The sequence below is a fragment of the Hypanus sabinus genome, unplaced genomic scaffold (assembly GCF_030144855.1).
Source record: "Hypanus sabinus isolate sHypSab1 unplaced genomic scaffold, sHypSab1.hap1 scaffold_286, whole genome shotgun sequence".
In the NCBI taxonomy this organism is placed as follows: domain Eukaryota; kingdom Metazoa; phylum Chordata; class Chondrichthyes; order Myliobatiformes; family Dasyatidae; genus Hypanus; species Hypanus sabinus.
Genome location: NW_026781003.1, coordinates 490605 through 517218, shown reverse-complemented (window position 1 = coordinate 517218; position 26614 = coordinate 490605). Strand labels below are relative to the sequence as shown.

The window sequence follows — 26614 nt, the reverse complement described above, 5'->3', positions numbered from 1 at the left end:
AGTCTGTAACCCACCCCCGGGGATCTGTTATTCTATATATAACCCCCCCCCACCGAACCCCTGGATTAGATCTCAGTCTGTAACCCACTCCCGGGGATCTGTTATACTATATATGAACCCCCCGAACCCCTGGATTTGATCCCAGTCTGTAATCCACTCCCGGGAATCTATTATTCTATATATAAAACCTCCGAACCCCTGGATTAGATCCCAGTCTGTAACCCACTCCCGGGGATCTGTTATTCTATATATAAACCCTCCGAACCCCTGGATTAGATCCCAGTCTGAAACCCACTCCCGGGGATCTGTTATTCTGTATATAAACCCCCTGAACCCCTGGATTAGATCCCAGTCTGTAACCCACTCCCGGGGATCTGGTATTCTATATATAAACTACCCGAACCCCTGGATTAGATCCCAGTCTGTAACCCACACCCGGGGATCTGTTATTCTATATATAAACCCCCTTAACCCCTGGATTAAATCCCAGTCTGTAACCCACTCCCAGGGATCTGTTATTCTATATATAAACCCTCCGAACCCCTGGATTAGATCCCAGTCTGTAACCCACTCCCGGGGATCTGGTGTTCTATATATAAACCCACCAAACCCCTGGATTAGATCCCAGTCTGTAACCCACTCCCGGGGATCTGTTATTCTATATATAAACCCCCCGAACCCCTGGATTAGATCCCAGTCTGTAACCCAGTCCCGGGGATCTGTTATTCTATATATAAACCCTCCGAACCCCTGGATTAGATCCCAGTCTGTAACCCACTCCCGGGGATCTGGTGTTCTATATATAAACCCACCAAACCCCTGGATTAGATCCCAGTCTGTAACCAACTCCCGGGGATCTGGTATTCTGTATATAAACCCCCGAACCCCTGGATTAGATCCCAGTCTGTAACCCACTCCCGGGGATCTGTTATTCTATATATAAACACACTGAACCCCTGGATTCGATCCCAGTCTGTAACCCACTCCCGGGGATCTGTTATTCTATATATAAACCCTCCGAACCCCTGGATTAGATCCCAGTCTGTAACCCACTCCCGGGGATCTGTTATTCTATATATAAACCCTGCGAACCCCTGGATTAGATCCCAGTCTGTAACCCACTCCCGGGGATCTGTTATTCTATATATAAACCCCCCGAACCCCTGGATTAGATACCGGTCTGTAACCCAGTCCCGGGGATCTGTTATTCTATATATAAACCCTCCGAACCCCCGGATTAGATCCCAGTCTGTAACCCACTCCCGGGGATCTGGTGTTCTATATATAAACCCACCAAACCCCTGGATTAGATCCCAGTCTGTAACCCACTCCCGGGGATCTGTTATTCTATATATAAACCCTCTGAAAACCTGGATTAGATCCCAGTCTGTAACCCACTCCCGGGGATCTGTTATTCTATATATAAACCCCCCCCCCGAACCCCTGGATTAGATCCCAGTCTGTAACCCACTCCCGGGGATCTGTTATTCTATATATAAACCCCCCAAACCCCTGGATTTGATCCCAGTCTGTAACCCACTCCCGGGGATCTGTTATTCTATATATAAACCCCCCGAACCCCTGGATTAGATCCCAGTCTGTAACCCACTCCCGGGGATCTGGTATTCTATATATAAACCCCCTGAACCCCTGGATTAGATACCGGTCTGTAACCCAGTCCCGGGGATCTGTTATTCTATATATAAACCCTTCGAACCCCTGGATTAGATCCCAGTCTGTAACCCACTCCCGGGGATCTGGTGTTCTATATATAAACCCACCAAACCCCTGGATTAGATCCCAGTCTGTAACCCACTCCCGGGGATCTGTTATTCTATATATAAACCCTCCGAAACCCTGGATTAGATCCCAGTCTGTAACCCACTCCCAGGGATCTGTTATTCTATATATAAACCCCCCGAACCCCTGGATTAGATCCCAGTCTGTACCCACTCCCGGGGATCTGTTATTCTATATATAAACAGACTGAACCCCTGGATTCGATCCCAGTCTGTAACCCACTCCCGGGGATCTGTTATTCTATATATCACCCTCCCCCGAACCCCTGGATTAGATCTCAGTCTGTAACCCTCTCCCGGGGATCTGTTATTCTATATATAAACCCCACGAATGCCTGGATTAGATCTCAGTCTGTAACCCACTCCCGGGGATCTGTTATTCTATATATAAACCCTCCGAAACCCTGGATTAGATCCCAGTCTGTAACCCACTCCCGGGGATCTGTTATTCTATATATAAACCCCCCGAACCCCTGGATTAGATCCCAGTCTGTACCCACTCCCGGGGATCTGTTATTCTATATATAAACACACTGAACCCCTGGATTCGATCCCAGTCTGTAACCCACTCCCGGGGATCTGTTATTCTATATCTAAATCCTCCGAACCCCTGGATTAGATCTCAGTCTGTAACCCTCTCCTGGGGATCTGTTATTCTATATATAAACCCCACGAACGCCTGGATTAGATCTCAGTCTGTAACCCACTCCCGGGAATCTGTTATTCTATATATAAACCCCCCGAAACCCTGGATTAGATCTCAGTCTGTAAACCACTCCCGGGGATCTGTTATTCTATATATAAACCCCCCCCGAACCCCTGGATTAGATCCCAGTCTGTAACCTGCTCCCGGGGATCTGTTATTCTATATATAAACCCCCGAACCCCTGGATTGGATCCCAGTCTGTACCCATTCCCGGGGATCTGTTATTCTATATATAACCCCCCCCCCACCCACCGAACCCCTCGATTAGATCCCAGTCTGTAACCCACTCCCGGGGATCTGTTATTCTATATGTAAACCCCCGAAACCCTGGATTGGATCCCAGTCTGTAACCCACTCCCGGAGATCTGTTATTCTATATATAAACCCCCCCCCCCCCCGAACCCCTGGATTAGATCCCAGTCTGTACCCACTCCCGGGGATCTGTTATTCTATATATAAACACACTGAACCCCTGGATTAGATCCCAGTCTGTAACCCACTCCCGGGGATCTGTTTTTCTATATATAAACCCCCCGAACCCCTGGATTAGATCCCAGTCTATAACCCACTCCCGGGGATCTGTTATTCTGTATATATACCCCCGAACCCCTGGATCAGATCATAGTCTGTAACCCACTCCCGGGGATCTGTTATTCTATATATAAACCCCTCGATGCCACCCTCCCCCTCCCTCTCTTAAGCCTTGATTTAGATTGCAGCCTAGGGACACAAGCAACGCAAAACGTGGGCTTTAAACATATTTATTTTGATTATACTTTGATTTGAGATCGATGAGAACTTTGTTAATGCTTTATTTGACATACAGAGGTTTCCTGTCTTCCCATGCCACAGACAGGGGGGTGGTTGTGGTGGTGTTGGAAGGAGGGGGTTGAATCAGCCCCGGGTCCCTGTCCCACCGACCCCTGGGTGAGGGATGCAGGGAGGGGGTGAATCGTCCCAGCGTTCCCCCCTCCCCACCTCCGTCCCGCCGACCCCTGGGATGGGGAGAGGTGGGGGGGGGTTTGAAACAGCTGCAGCTTCCCGCTTCCGATCCCTGATCGTGACGGCCAAACTGAAGCCTGAGGCCTTCTCGGTTGTTTCCGTGTCTCTGGTGTGCCCTGAGCAGTCCCGGGGAGGGGTGGTGGGGGGGTGGGGGACATCCCGGAGCACCCGCGGATCCTCACAGGCCCAGGAGCTGGAAGACCTCGGTGAAATCATCGATCTCGTCCAGCGGCTGTCGGGGGAAAGCACAGCAAAGAGTTTCACGTCAGCGAGCGGAGAAGGGGAGGCTGAAGATGGTGGGACGTTAACGCGTGGGACGTCGGACGTGGAGAATGGGACGTGGAGAGGGAGACGTGGAGAGAGACACGTGGAGAGGGGGATGTAGAGAGAGACGTGGAGAGGGGGATGTAGAGAGAGACACGTGGAGAGAGACACGTGGAGAGGGGGATGTAGAGAGAGACACGTGGAGAGGGGGATGTAGAGAGAGACACGTGGAGAGGGGGATGTAGAGAGACAAGTGGAGAGGGTGATGTAGAGAGAGACACGTGGAGAGAGACACGTGGAGAGGGGGATGTAGAGAGAGACAAGTGGAGAGGGTGATGTAGAGAGAGACATGTGGAGAGAGACACGTGGAGAGAGACACGGAGAGGGGGATGTAGAGAGAGATGTGGAGAGGGGGATGTAGAGAGAGACACTTGGAGAGGGGGATGTAGAGAGAGACACGTGGAGAGAGACACGTGGAGAGAGACACGTGGAGAGAGACACATGGAGAGGGGGATGTAGAGAGAGACACGTGGAGAGAGACACGTGGAGAGGGGGATGTAGAGAGAGACACGTGGAGAGGGGGATGTAGAGAGAGACACGTGGGGAGGAGGATGTAGAGAGAGACACGTGGAGAGGGGTAGAGAGAGACACGTGGAGAGGGGGATGTAGAGAGAGAGACGTGGAGAGGGGGATGTAGAGAGAGACACGTGGAGAGGGGGATGTAGAGAGACGTGGAGAGGGGGATGTAGAGAGACACGTGGAGAGGGGGATGTAGAGAGAGACACGTGGAGAGGGGGATGTAGAGAGACACGTGGAGAGGGGGATGCAGAGAGAGACATGTGGAGAGGGGGATGTAGAGAGACACGTGGAGAGGGGGATGTAGAGAGAGACACGTGGAGAGAGACACATGGAGAGGGGGATGTAGAGAGAGACACGTGGAGAGGGGGATGTAGAGAGACACGTGGAGAGAGACACATGGAGAGGGGGATGTAGAGAGAGACACGTGGAGAGGGGGATGTAGAGAGAGACACGTGGAGAGAGACACATGGAGAGGGGGATGTAGAGAAAGACATGTGGAGAGGGGGATGTAGAGAGAGACACGTGGAGAGGGGGATGTAGAGAGAGACACGTGGAGAGAGACACATGGAGAGGGGGATGTAGAGAGAGACGTAGAGAGGGGGATGTAGAGAGAGATGTGGAGAGGGGGACGTAGAGAGAGACACGTGGAGAGGGGGATGTAGAGAGAGACACGTGGAGAGGGGATGTAGAGAGAGACGTGGAGAGGGGGACGTGGAGAGAGACACGTGGAGAGGGGGATGTAGAGAGAGACATGTGGAGAGGAGGATGTAGAGAGAGACATGTGGAGAGGGGGATGTAGAGAGAGACACGTGGAGAGACACGGAGAGGGGGATGTAGAGAGAGACACGTGGAGAGGGGGATGTAGAGAGAGACACGTGGAGAGAGACACGTGGAGAGGGGGATGTAGAGAGAGACACGTGGAGAGGAGGATGTAGAGAGAGATGTGGAGAGGGGGATGTAGAGAGAGACACGTGGAGAGAGACACGTGGAGAGGGGGATGTAGAGAGAGACACGTGGAGAGGGGGATGTAGAGAGAGACGTGGAGAGGGGGATGTAGAGAGACACGTGGAGAGGGGGATGTAGAGAGAGACGTGGAGAGGGGGATGTAGAGAGACACGTGGAGAGGGGGATGTAGAGAGAGACACGTGGAGAGGGGGATGTAGAGAGAGACACGTGGAGAGGGGGATGTAGAGAGAGACACGTGGAGAGGGGGATGTAGAGACTGACATGTGGAGAGGGGGATGTAGAGAGAGACACGTGGAGAGGGGGATGTGGAGAGGGGGACGTGGAGAGGGGGATGTAGAGAGAGACGAGAGGGGGATATAGAGAGAGACACGTGGAGAGGGGGACGTGGAGAGAGACACATGAAGAGGGGGACGTGGAGAGGGGACGTAGAGAGGGTGACGTGGAGAGAGACACGTGGAGAGAGACATGTGGAGAGAGACACGTGTAGAGGGGGGCGTGTAGAGGGGGATGTGGAGAGAGACACGTGTAGAGGAGGATGTAGAGAGAGACACGTGGAGAGGGGGGCGTGGAGAATGGGACGTGGAGAGGGGGACGTGGAGAGAGACACGTGGAGAGGGGGACAGTCAGAATGGGATGTGCGAGAACAAGACGTGAAGAGGGGGATATGGGGTGTGGGAATTTGATAACAGGATGTGGAGAGGGGGACATTGAGAACAGGATGTGGAGAGGGGGACATTCAGAATGGGACGTGGAGAACGGGACATGGGGAGAGGGAAGTTGAGAGGGGAACATTCAGAATGGGATGTTAAGAGTGGGACATGGAGAACAGGACGTGGAGAGTGAGACATTCAGAATGGGACGTGGAGAGGGGGATGTTGAGAACAGGACGTGGAGAGTGGGACATTCAGAATGGGACGTGGAGAGGGGGATGTTGAGAACAGGACGTGGAGAGAGGGAACATTCAGAATGGGATGTTGAGAGTGGGACATGGAGAACAGGACGTGGAGAGGGGGACATTGAGAACAGGCCGTGGAGAGGGGGATGTGGAGAACAGGACGTGGAGAGTGAGACATTCAGAATGGGACGTGGAGAGGGGGAAGTTGAGAGTGGAACATTCAGAATGGGATGTTAAGAGTGGGACATGGAGAACAGGACGTGGAGAGTGGGACATTCAGAATGGGACGTGGAGAACAGGACGTGGAGAGAGGGAACATTCAGAATGGGATGTTGAGAGCAGCACGTGGGAGAACGGGACGTGAAGAGGGGGACGTGGATCCCCGGATCCGCCCACCCCACCATCTCTTTGTTCCCCTGCCGTCAGGAGGGAGGTGCAGGAACTGCGACTGCCAGGCTGGGTAACGGCTCCTTCCCTCGGGCCGTGAGGTGGACGGACGCCGAGGTCTCGTCACCGGGAAACCGTCCGCCCTTCACCTCCGCTGCCCTTGACGGCCTACGTTTTCTGACGTGCTCCCTGTGGCCGAGGGTTTGGCTTGTGCGCTGTGTGGGATGTTCCGGACATCGTGCGGGCTCTCCGGAGGAGCGTAGAAATCTACGGCACGCCGCAGGCCCTTCGGCCCGTAATGTGGTGCTGACCCTGTTACCTACTCCAGAAACTGGCCAGTATTTCCCTACCGCACTGCCCTCTATTTTTTCACAGCTCCATGTACCTGTCCAGGAGTCTCTTCGAAGACCCTATGGTATCCCCCCCAAAACCACCGTCGCCGGCAGCCCATTCCACACACTCACCACTCTCTGAGTGAAAAACTTCTCCTCCGTACACACTCCCCAGCACCTTAAACCTGTGTCCTCTTGTGGCAACCATTTCAGCCCTGGGGAAAAAGCCTCTGACTATCCACACCATCAATGCCTCTCATCATCTCGTACCCCTCTATCGGGTCACCTCTCACCCTCCGTCGCACCAAGGAGAAAAGGCCGAGTTCACTCAACCTATTCTCACAGGGGACGCTCCCCGGTGCAGGCAACATCCTTGTAAATCTCCTCTGCAATCTTTCTATGGGTTCTTAAATGTCTCTCATCATCTTATACATCATCCCTCAATCTGTTTTCAAAAGACATGTTCCCTCATGTTAACTAACCATTTCACCCTGGGGAAAAAGCCTCTGACTGTCCACATGATCAATGCCTCTCATCATCTCTATCCCAACATGGATGAGAGGTGACCCGATAGAGGGGTACAAGATGACGAGAGGCATTGATGGTGTGGATAGTCAGAGGCTTTTTCCCCGGGGCTGAAATGGTTGCCACAAGAGGACACAGGTTTAAGGTGCTGGGGAGCAGGTACAGAGGAGATGTCAGGGGTGAGTTTTTCACTCAGAGAGTGGTGAGTGTGTGGAATGGGCTGCCGGCGACGGTGGGTTTGGGGGGATACGAGAGGGTCTTTTAAGAGACTCCTGGGCAGGTACATGGAGCTTAGTAAAATAGAGGGGTATGGGTAATCACAGTAATTTCTAAGGTAGGGAGTTTAGGAGCCGAGAGGTAATGTTACAGCTATATAGGACCCTGGTCAGACCCCACTTGGAGTACTGTGCTCAGTTCTGGTCGCCTCACTACAGGAAGGACGTGGAAACCATAGAAAGGGTGCGGAGGAGATTTACAAGGATGTTGCCTGGATTGAGTTTAGGAGCCGAGAGGTGATGTTACAGCTCTATAGGACCCTGGTCAGACCCCACTTGGAGTACTGTGCTCAGTTCTGGTCGCCTCACTACAGGAAGGACGTGGAAACCATAGAAAGGGTGCGGAGGAGATTTACAAGGATGTTGCCTGGATTGGGGAGCGTGCCCTGTGAGAATAGGTTGAGTGAACTCGGCCTTTTCTCCTCGGAGCGACGGAAGGTGAGAGGTGACCCGATAGAGGGGTACAAGATGACGAGAGGCATTGATGGTGTGGATAGTCAGAGGCTTTTTCCCCAGGGCTGAAATGGTTGCCACAAGAGGACACAGGTTTAAGGTGCTGGGGAGCAGGTACAGAGGGGATGTCAGGGGGTAAGTTTTTCACTCAGAGAGTGGCGAGTGTGTGGAATGGGCTGCCGGCGACGGTGGGTTTGGGGGGATACGATAGGGTCTTTTAAGAGACTTTTGGATAGGTACGTGGAGCTGAGAAAAATAGAGGGCTGTGGGTAAGCCTGGTCATTTCTAAGGTAGGTTACCTTGTCAGCACGACCTTGTGGGCCGCAGGGCCTGTATTCTGCTGCAGGTCCTCTGTGTTTCAATGCTTCCTCCCTCCTCTCGCAGTTTCGCCTAACCCCTGCCCTCCCCCACCTCCCTTACCCTGACTTGCCAGATGGGATGCAGAGTTGGGAAACGCCGTGACGATGCGTCTCGGCAAGAGGAACAATGGTGCAATAACAATAGTGCTATGGAAATGGGGAGAGGGTTCAGGCTTCAGAGTGACTTGGGGGGGGGGGGGGTGTGGTCTCTCGTGCGAGACTCCCCGGAGGTTAATTTGCAGGTCGAGTCTGTGGTGAAGAAGGCACACATGCTGTCGGCATTTATTTCAAGGGGGACAGAAAATAAAAGCAGGGAGGTAATGCGGGAGCCTTTGTGAGACAACCGGTCAGGCCGCACTGGGAGTCCTGTCGGCAGTCCTGGGGCTCCGCGGCTCAGAGAGGTTGTGTTGCCGTTGGCGAGGGGGTTCGTGGGGATTGATTCCCGGGAACGAGGGAGTTAACAAATGAGGAGCATTTGGTACACGGTACACGGGGTTCAGAAAGGTAGGGGGCAATGCGCGCGGGGAATTCGACGCCGTCTCCAGAGTAGGCGACGTGGTCGGCACAGAATTGCGGGCCGAAGGGCCTGTGGTGGTGGGCCCTGCTCCAAACGGCTGCGGTCGCAGTCCAGCTCCCTGCCGGCCACCACGAGTCACGGCCCTCAGGTCCCACTGACCCCCGTCCTGCCCCCTGGAGGCGAGCCAACGCCCATGGGGCCCCCGGAGGGGCCTCGTAACAGGAACGTCCGCGTCGATAACATCCATCGCAGCGGGTGGCAGAGGACGCGGGGCTGCGGTGGGGGGAGGGGGAGCAGAAGATGGGACGGGACGCCGACAAGGCAGCGGAGCTGGGCTGAGAAGTGGCAGATGCAGTTCGATGCAGAAGGTCGCACTCAGAGAGTGAGTGGCGGGATTCTTACCGGTGTGGAAAGGGACTCGGTGTGCGGGGGGGGGGGGGGTCTCGGAGACACGCCAAGACGCTGGGCGAGGGGACAAACTGTGGTGAAGGGGGGCCCGAGGCGTGTTGGTCTCCATTAGTCAGGGGATTAAGGTCATGAGCCACAAGGGAATGTGTCAGCTCTATACACCCCTGTCTGAACCATGCTTGGGGTATTGTGATCAGTTCTAGTCGACCCATTATAGGAAGGGTATGGGAGCTTTAGAGAGGGTGCAGAGGAGATTCACCGGGACGCCGCCTGGATTAGAGAGGGTGGAGAGGAGATTCACCGGGACGCTGCCTGGATTAGCGAGGGTGCAGAGGAAATTCACCAGGACCCCGCCTGGATTAGAGAGGGTACAGAGAAGATTCACCAGGACGCTGTCTGGATTAAAGAGGGTGCAGAGGAGATTCACCGGGATGTTGCCTGGATTAGAGAGGGTGCAGAGGAGATTCACCGGGACGCTCCCTGGATCAGAGAGGGTGAAGAGGAGATTCACCGGGACGCTGTCTGGATTAGAGAGAGTGCAGAGAAGATTCACCAGGACGCTGCCTGGATTAGAGAGGGTGCAGAGGAGATTCACCGGGACGCTGCCTGGATTAGAGAGGGTGCAGAGCAGATTCACCGGGACGCTGCCTGGATTAGAGAGGGTGCAGAGGAGATTCACTGGGACGCTGCCTGGATTAGAGAGGGTGCAGAGGAGATTCACCGGGACGCTGCCTGGATTAGAGTGGGTGCGGAGGAGATTCACCGGAACGCTGCCTGGATTAGAGAGGGTGCGGAGGAGATTCACCGGGACGCTGTCTGGATTAGAGAGGGTGCAGAGGAGATTCACCGGGACACTGCCTGGATTACAGAGGGTGCAGAAGAGATTCACCGGGACGCCGTCTGGATTAGAGAGGGTGCAGAGGAGATTCACCGGGACGCCGTCTGGATTAGAGAGGGTGCAGAGGAGATTCACCGGGACGCTGCCTGGATTAGAGAGGGTGCAGAGGAGATTCACCGGGACGCTGCCTGGATTAGAGAGGGTGCAGAGGAGATTCACCGGGACGCTGTCTGGATTAGAGTGGGTGCAGAGGAGATTCACCGGGACGCTGCCTGGATTAGAGAGGGTGCAGAGGAGATTCACCGGGACGCTGCCTGGATTAGAGAGGGTGCAGATGAGATTCACCGGGACGCTGCCTGGATTAGAGAGGGTGCAGAGGAGATTCACCCGGACGCTGCCTGGACTAGAGAGGGTGCGGAGGAGATTCACCCAGACGCTGCCTGGATTAGAGAGGGTGCAGAGGAGATTCACCGGGACGCTGCCTGGATTAGAGAGTGTGCAGAGGAGATTCACCAGGATGCTGTCTGGATTAGAGAGGATGCAGAGGAGATTCACCGGGACGCTGCCTGGATTAGAGAGGGTGCTGAGGAGATTCACTTGGACGCTGCCTGGATTAGAGAGGGTGCGGAGGAGATTCAGCGGGACGCAGCCTGGATTAGAGGGTGCAGAGGAGGTTCACCAGGATGCTGCCTGGATTAGAGAGGGTGCGGAGGAGATTCACCGGGATGCTGCCTGGATTAGAGAGGGTGGAGAGGAGATTCACCGGGACGCTGTCTGGATTAGAGAGGGTGCAGAGGAGATTCACCCAGACGCTGCCTGGATTAGAGAGCGTGCAGAGGAGATTCACCGGGACGCTGTCTGGATTAGAGAGGGTGCAGAGGAGATTCACCGGGACGCTGTCTGGATTAGAGAGGGTGCAGAGGAGATTCACCCGGACGCTGCCTGGATTAGAGAGCGTGCAGAGGAGATTTACCGGGACGCTGCCTGGATTAGAGAGGGTGGAGAGGAGATTCACCGGGACGCTGTCTGGATTAGAGAGGGTGCAGAGGAGATTCACCCAGACGCTGCCTGGATTAGAGAGCATGCAGAGGAGATTCACCGGGACGCTGTCTGGATTAGAGAGGGTGCAGAGGAGATTCACCGGGACGCTGTCTGGATTAGAGAGGGTGCAGAGGAGATTCACCCGGACGCTGCCTGGATTAGAGAGCGTGCAGAGGAGATTCACCGGGACGCTGCCTGGATTAGAGAGGGTACAGAGGAGATTCACCGGGACGCTGCCTGGATTAGAGAGGGTGCAGAGGAGATTCACCAGGATGCTGTCTGGATTAGAGAGCGTGCAGAGGAGATTCACCGGGACGCTGTCTGGATTAGAGAGCGTGCAGAGGAGATTCACTGGGACGCTGTCTGGATTAGAGAGGGTGCAGAGGAGATTCACCTCTGAATTAAGTGCGACGTGGGAGGGAAGGGTTCTGGCAAAGGCTTCATCCCAAAGCGGATGTACTCCAATCTATCTCGTGTGCACATCCGTGTACCTTGACCTCCCGTGTCACACCTGGGGAGGGTGAGAGGGGAACTCACCTGCAGGATTCTCCGCAAGAGTCTCGACAGTCTGACGGAGTTTTCGTGAAGTCCGTCCCAAGCACTGAACACCCTCTCATTCTTGTCCACGAACGTATTCCAGCAGTAGAAATAATCTGTGTGTGGACAGCACAGGTCAGACCCAGAGTGAATCTCCCTCCACACTGTCCCATCACACACTCCCGGGGTCAGACACAGAGTGAATCTCCCACCACACCGTCCCATCACACACTCCCGGGGTCAGACACAGAGTGAATCTCCCTCCACACCGTCCCATCACACACTCCCGGGGTCAGACACAGAGTGAATCTCCCTCCACACCGTCCCATCACACACTCCCGGGGTCAGACACAGAGTGAATCTCCCTCCACACCGTCCCATCACACATTCCCGGGGTCAGACACAGAGTGAATCTCCCTCCACACCGTCCTATCACACACTCCCGGGGTCAGACACAGAGTGAATCTCCCTCCACACCTTCCCATCACAGACTCCCGGGGTCAGACACTGAGTGAATCTCCCTCCTCACCGTCCCATCACACACTCCTGGGGTCAGACACAGAGTGAATCTCCCTCCACACCGTCCCATCACACACTCCCGGGGTCAGACACAGAGTGAATCTCCCTCCACACCGTCCCATCACACACTCCCGGGGTCAGACCCAGAGTGAATCTCCCTCCACACCGTCCCATCACACACTCCCGGGGTCAGACACAGAGTGAATCTCCCTCCACACCGTCCCATCACACACTCCCGGGGTCAGACACAGAGTGAATCTCCCTCCACACCGTCCCATCACACACTCCCGGGGTCAGACACAGAGTGAATCTCCCTCCGCACCGTCCCATCACACACTCCCGGGGTCAGACACAGAGTGAATCTCCCTCCTCACCGTCCCATCACACACTCCTGGGGTCAGACACAGAGTGAATCTCCCTCCACACCGTCCCATCACACACTCCCGGGGTCAGACACAGAGTGAATCTCCCTCCGCACCGTCCCATCACACACTCCCGGGGGTCAGACACAGAGTGAATCTCCCTCCGCACCGTCCCATCACACACTCCCGGGGTCAGACACAGAGTGAATCTCCCTCCGCACCGTCCCATCACACACTCCCGGGGTCAGACACAGAGTGAATCTCCCTCCACACCGTCCCATCACACACTCCCGGGGTCAGACACAGAGTGAATCTCCCTCCACACCGTCCCATCACACACTCCCGGGGTCAGACACACAGTGAATCTCCCTCCACACCGTCCCATCACACACTCCCGGGGTCAGACACAGAGTGAATCTCCCTCCACACCGTCCCATCACACACTCCCGGGGTCAGACACAGAGTGAATCTCCCTCCGCACCGTCCCATCACACACTCCCGGGGGTCAGACACAGAGTGAATCTCCCTCCACACCGTCCCATCACACACTCCCGGGGTCAGACACAGAGTGAATCTCCCTCCACACCGTCCCATCACACACTCCCGGGGTCAGACACAGAGTGAATCTCCCTCCACACCGTCCCATCACACACTCCCGGGGTCAGACACAGAGTGAATCTCCCTCCACACCGTCCCATCACACACTCCCGGGGTCGGACACAGAGTGAATCTCCCTCCACACCGTCTCATCACACTCTCCCGGGGTCGGACACAGAGTGAATCTCCCTCCACACCGTCTCATCACACACTCCCGGGGTCAGACACAGAGTGAATCACCCTCCAACCCGTCCCATCACACACTCCCGGGGTCAGACACAGAGTGAATCTCCCTCCACACCGTCCCATCACATACTCCCGGGGTCAGACACAGAGTGAATCTCCCTCCACACCGTCCCATCACACACTCCTGGGGTCAGACACAGAGTGAATCTCCCTCCACACCGTCCCATCACATACTCCCGGGGTCAGACACAGAGTGAATCTCCCTCCACCCGGACCCATCACACACTCCCGGGGTCAGACACAGAGTGAATCTCCCTCCACACCGTCCCATCACACACTCCCGGGGTCAGACACAGAGTGAATCTCCATCCACACCGTCCCATCACACACTCCCGGGGTCAGACACAGAGTGAATCTCCCTCCACTCCGTCCCATCACACACTCCCGTGGTCAGACACAGAGTGAATCTCCCTCCACACCGTCCCATCACACACTCCCGGGGTCAGACACAGAGTGAATCTCCCTCCGCACCGTCCCATCACACACACCCGGGGTCAGACACAGAGTGAATCTCCCTCCACACCGTCCCATCACACACTCCCGGGGTCAGACACAGAGTGAATCTCCCTCCACACCGTCCCATCACACACACTCCCGGGGTCAGACACAGAGTGAACCTCCCTCCGCACCGTCCCATCACACACTCCCGGGGTCAGACACAGAGTGAATCTCCCTCCACACCGTCCCATCACACACTCCCGGGGTCAGACACAGAGTGAATCTCCCTCCACACCGTCCCATCACACACTCCCGGGGTCAGACACAGAGTGAATCTCCCTCCACACCGTCCCATCACACACTCCCGGGGTCAGACACAGAGTGAATCTCCCTCCACACCGTCCCATCACACTCTCCCGGGGTCAGACACAGAGTGATTATTCCTCTACACGGTCCCATCACACACTCCCGGGGTCAGACACAGAGTGAATCTCCCTCCACACCGTCCCATCACACACTCCCGGGGTCAGACACAGAGTGAATCTCCCTCCTCACCGTCCCATCACACACTCCCGGGGTCAGACACAGAGTGAATCTCCCTCCACACCGTCCCATCACACACTCCCGGGGTCAGACACAGAGTGAATCTCCCTCCGCACCGTCCCATCACACACTCCCGGGGGTCAGACACAGAGTGAATCTCCCTCCACACCGTCCCATCACACACCCCCTGGGTCAGACACAGAGTGAATCTCCCTCCACACCGTCCCATCACACACTCCCGGGGTCAGACACAGAGTGAATCTCCCTCCACACCGTCCCATCACACACTCCCGGGGTCAGACACAGAGTGAATCTCCCTCCACACCGTCCCATCACACACTCCCGGGGTCAGACACACAGTGAATCTCCCTCCACACCGTCCCATCACACACTCCCGGGGTCAGACACAGAGTGAATCTCCCTCCACACCGTCCCATCACACACTCCCGGGGTCAGACACAGAGTGAATCTCCCTCCACACCGTCCCATCACACACTCCCGGGGTCAGACACAGAGTGAATCTCCCTCCGCACCGTCCCATCACACACTCCCGGGGTCAGACACAGAGTGAATCTCCCTCCACACCGTCCCATCACACACTCCCGGGGTCAGACACAGAGTGAATCTCCCTCCACACCGTCCCATCACACACTCCCGGGGTCAGACACAGAGTGAATCTCCCTCCACACCGTCCCATCACACACTCCCGGGGTCAGACACAGAGTGAATCTCCCTCCACACCGTCCCATCACACTCTCCCGGGGTCAGACACAGAGTGATTATTCCTCTACACGGTCCCATCACACACTCCCGGGGTCAGACACAGAGTGAATCTCCCTCCACACCGTCCCATCACACACTCCCGGGGTCAGACACAGAGTGAATCTCCCTCCTCACCGTCCCATCACACACTCCCGGGGTCAGACACAGAGTGAATCTCCCTCCACACCGTCCCATCACACACTCCCGGGGTCAGACACAGAGTGAATCTCCCTCCGCACCGTCCCATCACACACTCCCTGGGTCAGACACAGAGTGAATCTCCCTCCACACCGTCCCATCACACACTCCCGGGGTCAGACACAGAGTGAATCTCCCTCCACACCGTCCCATCACACACTCCCGGGGTCAGACACAGAGTGAATCTCCCTCCACACCGTCCCATCACACACTCCCGGGGTCAGACACACAGTGAATCTCCCTCCACACCGTCCCATCACACACTCCCGGGGTCAGACACAGAGTGAATCTCCCTCCACACCGTCCCATCACACACTCCCGGGGTCAGACACAGAGTGAATCTCCCTCCGCACCGTCCCATCACACACTCCCGGGGGTCAGACACAGAGTGAATCTCCCTCCACACCGTCCCATCACACACTCCCGGGGTCAGACACAGAGTGAATCTCCCTCCACACCGTCCCATCACACTCTCCCGGGGTCGGACACAGAGTGAATCTCCCTCCACACCGTCTCATCACACACTCCCGGGGTCAGACACAGAGTGAATCACCCTCCAACCCGTCCCATCACACACTCCCGGGGTCAGACACAGAGTGAATCTCCCTCCACACCGTCCCATCACATACTCCCGGGGTCAGACACAGAGTGAATCTCCCTCCACCCGGTCCCATCACACACTCCCGGGGTCAGACACAGAGTGAATCTCCCTCCACACCGTCCCATCACACACTCCCGGGGTCAGACACAGAGTGAATCTCCATCCACACCGTCCCATCACACACTCCCGGGGTCAGACACAGAGTGAATCTCCCTCCACTCCGTCCCATCACACACTCCCGTGGTCAGACACAGAGTGAATCTCCCTCCACACCGTCCCATCACACACTCCCGGGGTCAGACACAGAGTGAATCTCCCTCCGCACCGTCCCATCACACACACCCGGGGTCAGACACAGAGTGAATCTCCCTCCACACGGTCCCATCACACACTCCCGGGGTCAGACACAGAGTGAATCTCCCTCCACACCGTCCCATCACACACTCCCGGGGTCAGACACAGAGTGAATCTCCCTCCTCACCGTCCCATCACACACTCCCGGGGTCAGACACAGAGTGAATCTCCCTCCACACCGTCCCATCACACACTCCCGGGGTCAGACACAGAGTGAATCTCCCTCCACACCGTCCCATCACACACTCCCGGGGTCAGACACAGAGTGAATCTCCCTCCACACCGTCCCATCACACACTCCCGGGGTCAGACACAGAGTGAATCTCCCTCCACACCGTCCCATCACACACTCCCGGGGTCAGACACAGAGTGAATCTCCCTCCACACCGTCCCATCACACACTCCCGGGGTCAGACACAGGGTGAGTCTCACCCCTGCCCCCCCCCACTCACCCTTGTAGGTCATGACCTCCACATGGACCCCCGCGCTGCGGAGCTGCCGGAGCCCCTCGGGGTGGGGGGTGGTCCCGTCGCAGTAGTAGAGCCGGGCGACGAAGAGCCGCAGGCGCAGGTTGGGCCGGCGCCGCAGGAAGGAGGCCACCCGCAGGGCGCACTGGTAGCAGGGGCTCCAGGAGCTGAACCAGGTGAGGCGGTACCGGCGGTCGGCGTCCAGCTGCCAGAGGCCGAGCAGCCGCAGGAAGACCATCTCGGCGTGGCAGCCCGGCTTGTTGCGCAGGAAGCCGAAGTCGAGCGAGGTGGACGAGGCGCTGTCCCGCCGCTTGACGATGTAGCAGACGTAGGTCTCATGTCGGCCCCGGGCCCAGCGCACGTTCTTGAAGTGGTAGAGGAACTTCTGGCGGCTCATCAGGCAGCTGCGGGAGAGCGGGAGCGCCCGTTAGCCTGGCATTCCCGGCCCAGACCCTCCCCACCGTGGACCCCCTGCAGGAGCCTCAGGACCCACACCACCAGATTCAGGGACAGTTCTCCCCTCAACCATCAGGAAGGAGGTACAGGAGCCCCAGGAGCCACACCACCAGGTTCAGGGACAGTTATTACCCCTCAACCATCAGGAAGGAGGTACAGGAGCCCCAGGAGCCACACCACCAGGTTCAGGAACAGTTACCACCCCTCACCCATCAGGAAGGAGGTACAGGAGCCCCAGGAGCCACACCACCAGGTTCAGGAACAGTTACCACCCCTCAACCATCAGGAAGGAGGTACAGGAGCCTCAGGACCCACACCACCAGGTGCAGGGACAGTTATCACCCCTCAACCATCAGGAAGGAGGTACAGGAGCCTCAGGACCCACACCACCAGGTTCAGGGACAGTTATCACCCCTCAACCATCAGGAAGGAGGTACAGGAGCCTCAGGACCCACACCACCAGGTTCAGGAACAGTTATCACCCTCAACCATCAGGAAGGAGGTACAGGAGCCTCAGGACCCACACCACCAGGTTCAGGGACAGTTATCACCCCTCAACCATCAGGAAGGAGGTACAGGAGCCTCAGGACCCACACCACCAGGTTCAGGGACAGTTATCACCCCTCAACCATCAGGAAGGTGGTGCAGGAGCCTCAGGACCAAAACAACTAGGTCCAGGGACAGTTAACACCCCTTAATAATCAGGAAGGAGGTGCAGGAGCCTCAGGACCCACACCTACAGGATCAGGGACAGTTATCACCGCTCAATCATCAGGAAGGAGATACAGGAGCCTAAGGACACACACCACCAGGTTCAGGGACAGTTATCAGCCCTCAACCATCAGGAAGGAGGTACAGGAGCCTCAGAAACCACACCACTATTTTCTGGGACAGTTATCGCCCCTCAGCCATGGGGAAGGAGGTACAGGAGCCTCAGGACCTACACCACCAGGTTGATAGGTAATAACTGTTCCTGAACCTGGTGGTGTTGGTCCTGAGGCTCTTGTACCTCCATCCTGATGGTTGAGGGGTAATAACTCTCCCTGAACCTGGTGGTGTGGGTCCTGAGGCTCCTGTACCTCTTTCCTGATGGTTGAGGGGTAATAACTGTCCCTGAAGCTGGTGGTGTGGGTCCTGAGGCTCTTGTACCTCCTTTCTGATGGTTTGAGGAGTAATAACTGTCCCTGAAACTGGTGGTGCGGGTCCTGTTGCTCCTGTACCTCTTTCCTGATGGTTGAGGGGTAATAACTGTCCCTGAAGCTGGTGGTGTGTGTCCTGAGGCTCCTGTACATCCTTCCTGATGGTTGAGGGGTGATAACTGTCCCTGAAGCTGGTGGTGTGGGTCCTGAGGCTCCTGTACCTCCTTCCTGATGGTTGAGGGGTAATAACTGTCCCTGAAGCTGGTGGTGTGTGTCCTGAGGCTCCTGTACATCCTTCCTGATGGTTGAGGGGTGATAACTGTCCCTGAAGCTGGTGGTGTGGGTCCTGAGGCTCCTGTACCTCCTTCCTGATGATTGAGGGGTAATACCTGTCCCTGAACCTGGTGCTGAGGCTCCTGTACCTCCTTCCAGATGGTTGAGGGGTAATAACTGTCCCTGAACCTGGTGGTGTGGGTCCTGAGGCTCCTGTACCTCCTTCCTGATGGTTGAGGGGTGATAACTGTCCCTGAACCTGGTGGTGTGGGTCCTGAGGCTCCTCTACCTCCTTCCTGATGGTTAAGGGGTGATAACTGTCCCTGAACCTGGTGGTGTGGGTCCTGAGGCTCCTGTACCTCCTTCCTGATGGTTGAGGGGTGATAACTGTCCCTGAATCTGGTGGTGTGTGTCCTGAGGCTCCTGTACCTCCTTCCTGATGGTTGAGGGGTGATAACTGTCCCTGAACCTGGTGGTGTGGGTCCTGAGGCTCCTGTACCTCCTTCCTGATGGTTGAGGGGTGATAACTGTCCCTGAACCTGGTGGTGTGGGTCCTGAGGCTCCTGTACCTCCTTCCTGATGGTTGAGGGGTGATAACTGTCCCTGAACCTGGTCCTGAGGCTCCTGTACCTCCTTCCAGATGGTTGAGGGGTGATAACTGTCCCTGAACCTGGTGGTGTGGGTCCTGAGGCTCCTGTACCTCCTTCCTGATGGTTGAGGGGTGATAACTGTCCCTGAACCTGGTGGGGTGGGTCCTGAGGCTCCTGTACCTCCTTCCAGATGGTTGAGGGGTAATAACTGTCCCTGAACCTGGTGGTGTGGGTCCTGAGGCTCCTGTACCTCCTTCCTGATGGTTGAGGGGTGATCACTGTCCCTGAACCTGGTGGTGTGGGTGCTGAGGCTCCTGTACCTCCTTCCTGATGGTTGAGGGGTAATAACTGTCCCTGAACCTGGTGGTGTGGGTCCTGAGGCTCCTGTACCTCCTTCCTGATGGTTGAGGGGTGATAACTGTCCCTGAACCTGATGGTGTGGGTCCTGAGGCTCCTGTACCTCCTTCCTGATGGTTGAGGGGTAATAACTGTCCCTGAACCTGGTGGTGTGGGTCCTGAGGCTCCTGTACCTCCTTCCTGATGGTTGAGGGGTGATCACTGTCCCTGAACCTGGTGGTGTGGGTCCTGAGGCTCCTGTACCTCCTTCCTGATGGTTGAGGGGTGATAACTGTCCCTGAACCTGGTGGTGTGGGTCCTGAGGCTCCTGTACCTCCTTCCTGATGGTTGAGGGGTGATAACTGTCCCTGAACCTGGTGGTGTGGGTCCTGAGGCTCCTGTACCTCCTTCCTGATGGTTGAGGGGTGATAACTGTCCCTGAACCTGGTGCTGAGGCTCCTGTACCTCCTTCCAGATGGTTGAGGGGTAATAACTGTCCCTGAACTTGGTGGTGTGGGTCCTGCGGCTCCTGTACCTCCTTCCTGATGGTTGAGGGGTGGTAACTGTCCCTGAACCTGGTGGTGTGGGTTCTGAGGCTCCTGTACCTCCTTCCAGATGGTTGAGGGGTGATAACTGTCCCTGAACCTGGTGGTGTGGGTCCTGAGGCTCCTGTACCTCCTTCCTGATGGTTGAGGGGTGCTCACTGTCCCTGAACCTGGTGGTGTGGGTCCTGAGGCTCCTGTACCTCCTTCCTGATGGTTGAGGGGTAATAACTGTCCCTGAACCTGGTGGTGTGGGTCCTGAGGCTCCTGTACCTCCTTCCTGATGGTTGAGGGGTGATAACTGTCCCTGAACCTGGTGGTGTGGGTCCTGAGGCTCCTGTACCTCCTTCCTGATGGTTGAGGGGTAATAACTGTCCCTGAACCTGGTGGTGTCGGTCCTGAGGCTCCTGTACCTCCTTCCTGATGGTTGAGGGGTGATAACTGTCCCTGAACCTGGTGGTGTGGGTCCTGAGGCTCCTGTACCTCCTTCCTGATGGTTGAGGGGTGATAACTGTCACTGAACCTGGTGGTGTTGGTCCTGAGGCTCCTGTACTTTCAGCATGTCCTGCGTCCCCGATGATGCGATGGCAGATGTGCTCAGTGATCATGGTACTGGGTCGTATCCCCTCTCTGTGGTCCGACTCATCCTTCAAAGACACTGTTCTTTCATGTGTTCAGTGTGATTACCCTTGAGGAATTGAATCGCTGGGTTCTACCTGGTGACATGTATGTCGTTTGATAATAAATTTACTTTGAGCTTTGGCTGATGTGTTGTCCCAATGAATCCCGTCTTCCTGACCACTCCTGGTTACCTTTGAACCCCAGCAAAACAAGAACATTCCAAGCTCTCTCCTGAATGGACTCCCTGGTGTCCGTGGCAGAGAATTCCACAGATTCACCTCCCTCTTTTCTGAGGCCGTGCCCTCTGGTCCTGGACTCCCCCACTATAGGAAACATCCTCTCCACATCCATTCTATCTGTGTCCTCTGGTCCTAGACTCCCCCACTATAGGAAACATCCTCTCCACATCCACTCTATCTGTGTCCTCTGGTCCTAGACTCCCCAGTATAGGAAACATCCTCTCCACATCCACTCTATCTGTGTCCTCTGGTCCTAGACTCCCCCACTACAGGAAACATCCTCTCCACATCCACTCTATCTGTGTCCTCTGGTCCTAGACTCCCCCACTACAGGAAACATCCTCTCCACATCCACTCTATCTGTGTCCTCTGGTCCTAGACTCCCCCACTACAGGAAACATCCTCTCCACATCCACTCTATCTGTGTCCTCTGGTCCTAGACTCCCCCCACTACAGGAAACATCCTCTCCACATCCACTCTATCTGTGTCCTCTGGTCCTAGACTCCCCCACTACAGGAAACATCCTCTCCACATCCACTCTATCTGTGTCCTCTGGTCCTAGACTCCCCCACTACAGGAAACATCCTCTCCACATCCACTCTATCTGTGTCCTGTGGTCCTAGACTCCCCCACTATTGGAAACATCCACTCTATCTGTGTCCTCTGGTCCTAGACTCCCCCCACCATAGGAAACATCCTCTCCACATCCACTCTATCTGTGTCCTAGACTCCCCCACTATAGGAAACATCCTCTCAACATCCACTCTATCTGTCTCCTGGGGTCCTAGACTCCCCTACTATAGGAAACATCCTCTCCACATCCACTCTATCTGTGTGCTCTGGTCCTAGACTCCCCCCACCATAGGAAACATCCTCTCCACATCCACTCTATCTGTGTCCTGTGGTCCTAGACTCCCCTACTACAGGAAACATCCTCTCCACATCCACTCTATCTGTGTCGTCTGGTCCTCGACTCCCCCACTATAGGATACATCCTCTCCACATCCACTCTATCTGTGTTCTCTGGTTCCTAGACTCCCCCCACCATAGGAAACATCCTCTCCATATCCACTCTATCTGTGTCTTCTGGTCCTAGACTTCCCCACTACAGGAAACATCGTCTCCACGTCCACTCTGTCTAGTCAAGAGTGGGGCAGGGTTAGGGTGGGGGGGGCAGAATGGGAGTGAGAGGGAGATGGGGAGCACAGATACGAATGCTCATTGAACCACACACACACACACACACGCGCGCTCCTCCACTACATTGTCCCGTCCCATCACAGAGAGAGACTTCCCCTGAACTGCCCCGTCCCATAAACACACAGACTCTCCCTTCACACACGCACACTCACCCTCTCTCTCCCTCTTTCACTGCCCTCTCTCGCAGTCTCTCTCACCCCCGTCAGCTTTCTTCCCCGATCTTCTTTTCCACACGCTGTCTCTCGCTTTGATTCACTCCCACCCCAACGTTACACAATCACACACACACACTGCCCTCCAGCGTCGGGGGTGGGGGTTGCGTGTTTCTGATAGGCGTGCAACGTGCCCGAGGGGGCGTTATTCAGGGGCGTGACAAGGGAACTCCGGCAGTGGAGGGGTGGCGAGGTATCAGAGATACACACACACACTCACACGTACACACACACACACTCACACGTACACACACACACATACACACACACACACTCACATATACACACACACTCACACGTACACGCACACACTCACACATACACACACATACTCACACGTACACACACACACACACGTACACACACACACTCACACATACACACACACTCACATATACACACACACTCACACATACACACACACTCACACGTACACACACATACACACACTCACACGTACACACACACGTACATACACACACACTCACACGTACACACACACACTCACACATACACACACACACACACACACTCACTCACTCACTCACACTCACTCACTCACTCACACTCACTCACGGGCAGTACTCGCTTGCAATGCACCCTACCTCCTCTAGGGGGGGCGCCGTGACGAGGGAGCTCTCGGCTGCCGGTAAGGTGGTGAGGAGGGAGCTTCGCGCTGTGGAGGGGTGGCGAGGTATCGGAGGCACAAACTCACTCACGGGCAGTACTCGCTGCAATGCACCCTACCTCCTCTAGGGGGGCGCCGAGACGAGGGAGCTCCCGGCTGCCGGTAAGGTGGTGAGGAGGGAGCTTCTCGCTGTGGAGGGGTGGCGAGGTATCGGAGGCACAAACTCACTCACGGGCAGTACTCGCTGCAATGCACCCTACCTCCTCCAGGGGGCGCCGAGACGAGGGAGCGGTAAGGTGGTAAAGGAGGGAGCTTCGCGCCGCGGGGCGGGTTGGCGTGGTATCTGCACCGTAAGGGAGAGTTGGAGCTGAAACTCCCCACAGTGGGAGCGGCAGTGAGGAGGGAGCTCCCCGCTTGTAAAGATGGGCTGCGAGCGACTATTCTCACTGAGGGTGGGGCAGTGAGGAGGGGAGTATCCCTCTGTGGGACAGCTGGCGAGGGAGCTCCGCGTTGCGACTTGGGTGATGAAGGAGCATTCCAGAGGGGAGGTAGTGAGGGAGCGCCTCGCCGGGAACGGAGCACGGGACGGTAGCTCTCCCCGCTGTGGGAGAGGCAGTGAGGGAGCACCCCGTTGTGGGAATGATATAGAGGGAGCGACCCGTTGCGAGAATGACAATGAGGGAGCGCCCCGTTGTGAGAATGGTAATGAGGGAGCGACTCGCTGTGGGTGGTGGGGGAGCGCCCGTATATGAGAGGGCGGTGATGATGGATCTCCCCGCTTGTGGAACGGGAGCCGAGGGAGCACCCTGCTCTGGGATGGTGTGTGAGGGATCTCTGTGCACTGTGGGAAGGGCGGCTCCTTGCCGTTGGAGAGGCCACTGAGGGATCTCACCGGACAGAGCAGGTAGGGAGTATCGGAGAGCTGGGACCTCAGTTCTACGGAGGGGCAGTGAAGAGGGAGTTCCCCGCTGTGGGAAGGGGTGGTGACGGGGCTCCCCTCGCAGGGACGATGCTCCCCTTAACAGGGGAGCGAGGACCTCGGTAACACGGGTATTAGGGGAGAGGCTCCCTCTGTAACAGGGGTAAAGGGGAGAGACCCTCTGTGACGGGGGTAACGGGGAGAGACTCCCACTGTAATGGGGAGAGATTCCCTGTGTAACGGGGGTAGCGGGGAGAGTGTGACAGAGATAACGGGGGAGAGGCTCGCTCTGTGACTGGGGTAATGGGGAGAGACACCCTCTATAACAGGGTTAATGGGGGGGAGACCCTCTGTAACGGGGGTAATGGGGAGAGACCCCCTCTATAACAGGGTTAATGGGGAGAGAGACTGTGACGGGGGTAATAGGGGAGAGGCCCTCTGAAATGGGGAGAGACCCTCAAAAACAGGGGTAATGGGGGGAGAGAGACTCCCTCTGTAACAGGAATGATGGGGACAGAGTCCCGCTGTAAAGGGGGTAATGGGGAGAGACCCCTGTAACAGGGGTGATGGGGACCCCCCCCCCCCTTGCCACAGGCAAGAATCTTTGTGAAGGACTGTCAGAAAGACAGGAGGCAGTGGGGGAAAATCTCCCTCTGCCTTTCCCCTCCCCTTGCTTGTTTAACAATAACCCCCCACCCCACCACCAGGTTAGTTTTAAGTGAAGGACGGGTGTTGAGGCCTGGATGATATCCAGGGCATCTCCAAACGGGCCGATCGTCGCCGCCGTCCGGCTGGATTTCCCAGTTAACCCTTACCTGTCCATCACTACAGCCGTTCGAGATGTCACTTCTGCCCCGACTCTCACCTACTCTCGGTCTGCCTGTCTCTGAAACAGGAAGTCCCATTCGAATTCGGGCAGATCAAACACGCCCACACTCTTCCTGAGCAGCAGGGAGAAAGGTTAGGGGCAGACCTACCTCCCTCCTCACCCTCCCATCACCCCCTCCCGGGGTCAGACACAGAGTGACTCTCCCTCCACACTGTCACATCACACGTTCCCAGGTTCAGACAGAGTGAATCTCCCTCCACAACGTCCCATCTCACACTCCTGGGGTCAGACACAGAGTGAATCTCCCTCCACACCGTCCCATCACACACTCCCGGGGTCAGACACAGAGTGAATCTCCCTCCACACCGTCCCTTCACACACTCCCGGGGTCAGAAACAGAGTGAATCTCCCTCCACACTGTCCCATCACACACTCCCGGGGTCAGACACAGAGTGAATCTCCCTTCACACCGTCCCATCACACTCTCCCGGGGTCAGACACAGAGTGAATCTCCCTCCACACCGTCCCATCACACACTCCCGGGGTCAGACACAGAGTGAATCTCCCTCCACACCGTCCCATCACACACTCCCGGGGTCAGACACAGAGTGAATCTCCCTGCACTCCGTCCCATCACACTCTCCCGGGGTCAGACACAGAGTGAACCTCCCTCCACACCGTCCCATCACACACTCCCGGGGTCAGACACAGAGTGAACCTCCCTCCACACCGTCTCATCACACACTCCCGGGGTCAGACACAGAGTGAATCTACCTCCACACCGTCCCATCACACACTCCCGGGGTCAGACACAGAGTGAATCTCCCTCCACACCGTCCCATCACACACTCCCGGGGTCAGACACAGAGTGAATCTCCCTCCACACCGTCCCATCACACTCTCCCGGGGTCAGACACAGAGTGAATCTCCCTCCACTCCGTCCCATCACACTCTCCCGGGGTCAGACACAGAGTGAATCTCCCTCCACACTGTCCCATCACCGGGGTCAGACACAGAGTGAATCTCCCTCCACACCGTCCTATCACACACTCCCTGGGTCAGACACAGAGGGAATCTCCCTCCACACCGTCCCTTCACACACTCCCGGGGTCAGACACAGAGTGAACCTCCCTCCACACCGTCCCATCACACACTCCCGGGGTCAGACACAGAGTGAACCTCCCTCCACACCGTCTCATCACACACTCCCGGGGTCAGACACAGAGTGAATCTACCTCCACACCGTCCCATCACACACTCCCGGGGTCAGACACAGAGTGAATCTCCCTCCACACCGTCCCATCACACACTCCCGGGGTCAGACACAGAGTGAATCTCCCTCCACACCGTCCCATCACACTCTCCCGGGGTCAGACACAGAGTGAATCTCCCTCCACTCCGTCCCATCACACTCTCCCGGGGTCAGACACAGAGTGAATCTCCCTCCACACTGTCCCATCACACACTCCCGGGGTCAGACACAGAGTGAATCTCCCTCCACACCGTCCTATCACACACTCCCTGGGTCAGACACAGAGGGAATCTCCCTCCACACCGTCCCTTCACACACTCCCGGGGTCAGAAACAGAGTGAATCTCATGCCACACCGTTCCATCACACATTCCCGGGGTCAGACACAGAGTGAATCTCCCTCCACAC

At 56.3% G+C, this 26614-nt stretch overlaps 1 protein-coding gene across 6 annotated transcripts; it reads right to left on the bottom strand.

The window, feature by feature from the left end:
- Positions 1-1500: 1500 nt before the first annotated feature.
- aicda (activation-induced cytidine deaminase) lies at positions 1501-24985 on the bottom strand. Of its 6 annotated transcripts, XM_059960600.1 has the most exons (4): positions 24942-24985; positions 16956-17374; positions 11884-11999; positions 1501-3739 (listed from the first exon to the last, which is right to left on the bottom strand). In XM_059960600.1, the coding sequence occupies exons 1-4, from the start codon at positions 24947-24949 to the stop codon at positions 3686-3688; spliced, it is 597 nt and encodes a 198-aa protein (XP_059816583.1). In that variant the 5' UTR covers positions 24950-24985; the 3' UTR covers positions 1501-3685. The 6 variants fall into 6 exon arrangements, with proteins under 6 accessions (XP_059816583.1, XP_059816577.1, XP_059816582.1 ...); XM_059960594.1 differs by lacking the exon at positions 1501-3739 and having other exon boundaries at positions 11602-11999; XM_059960599.1 differs by lacking the exons at positions 1501-3739; positions 24942-24985 and adding an exon at positions 23327-23377 and having other exon boundaries at positions 11602-11999.
- Positions 24986-26614: the final 1629 nt, after the last annotated feature.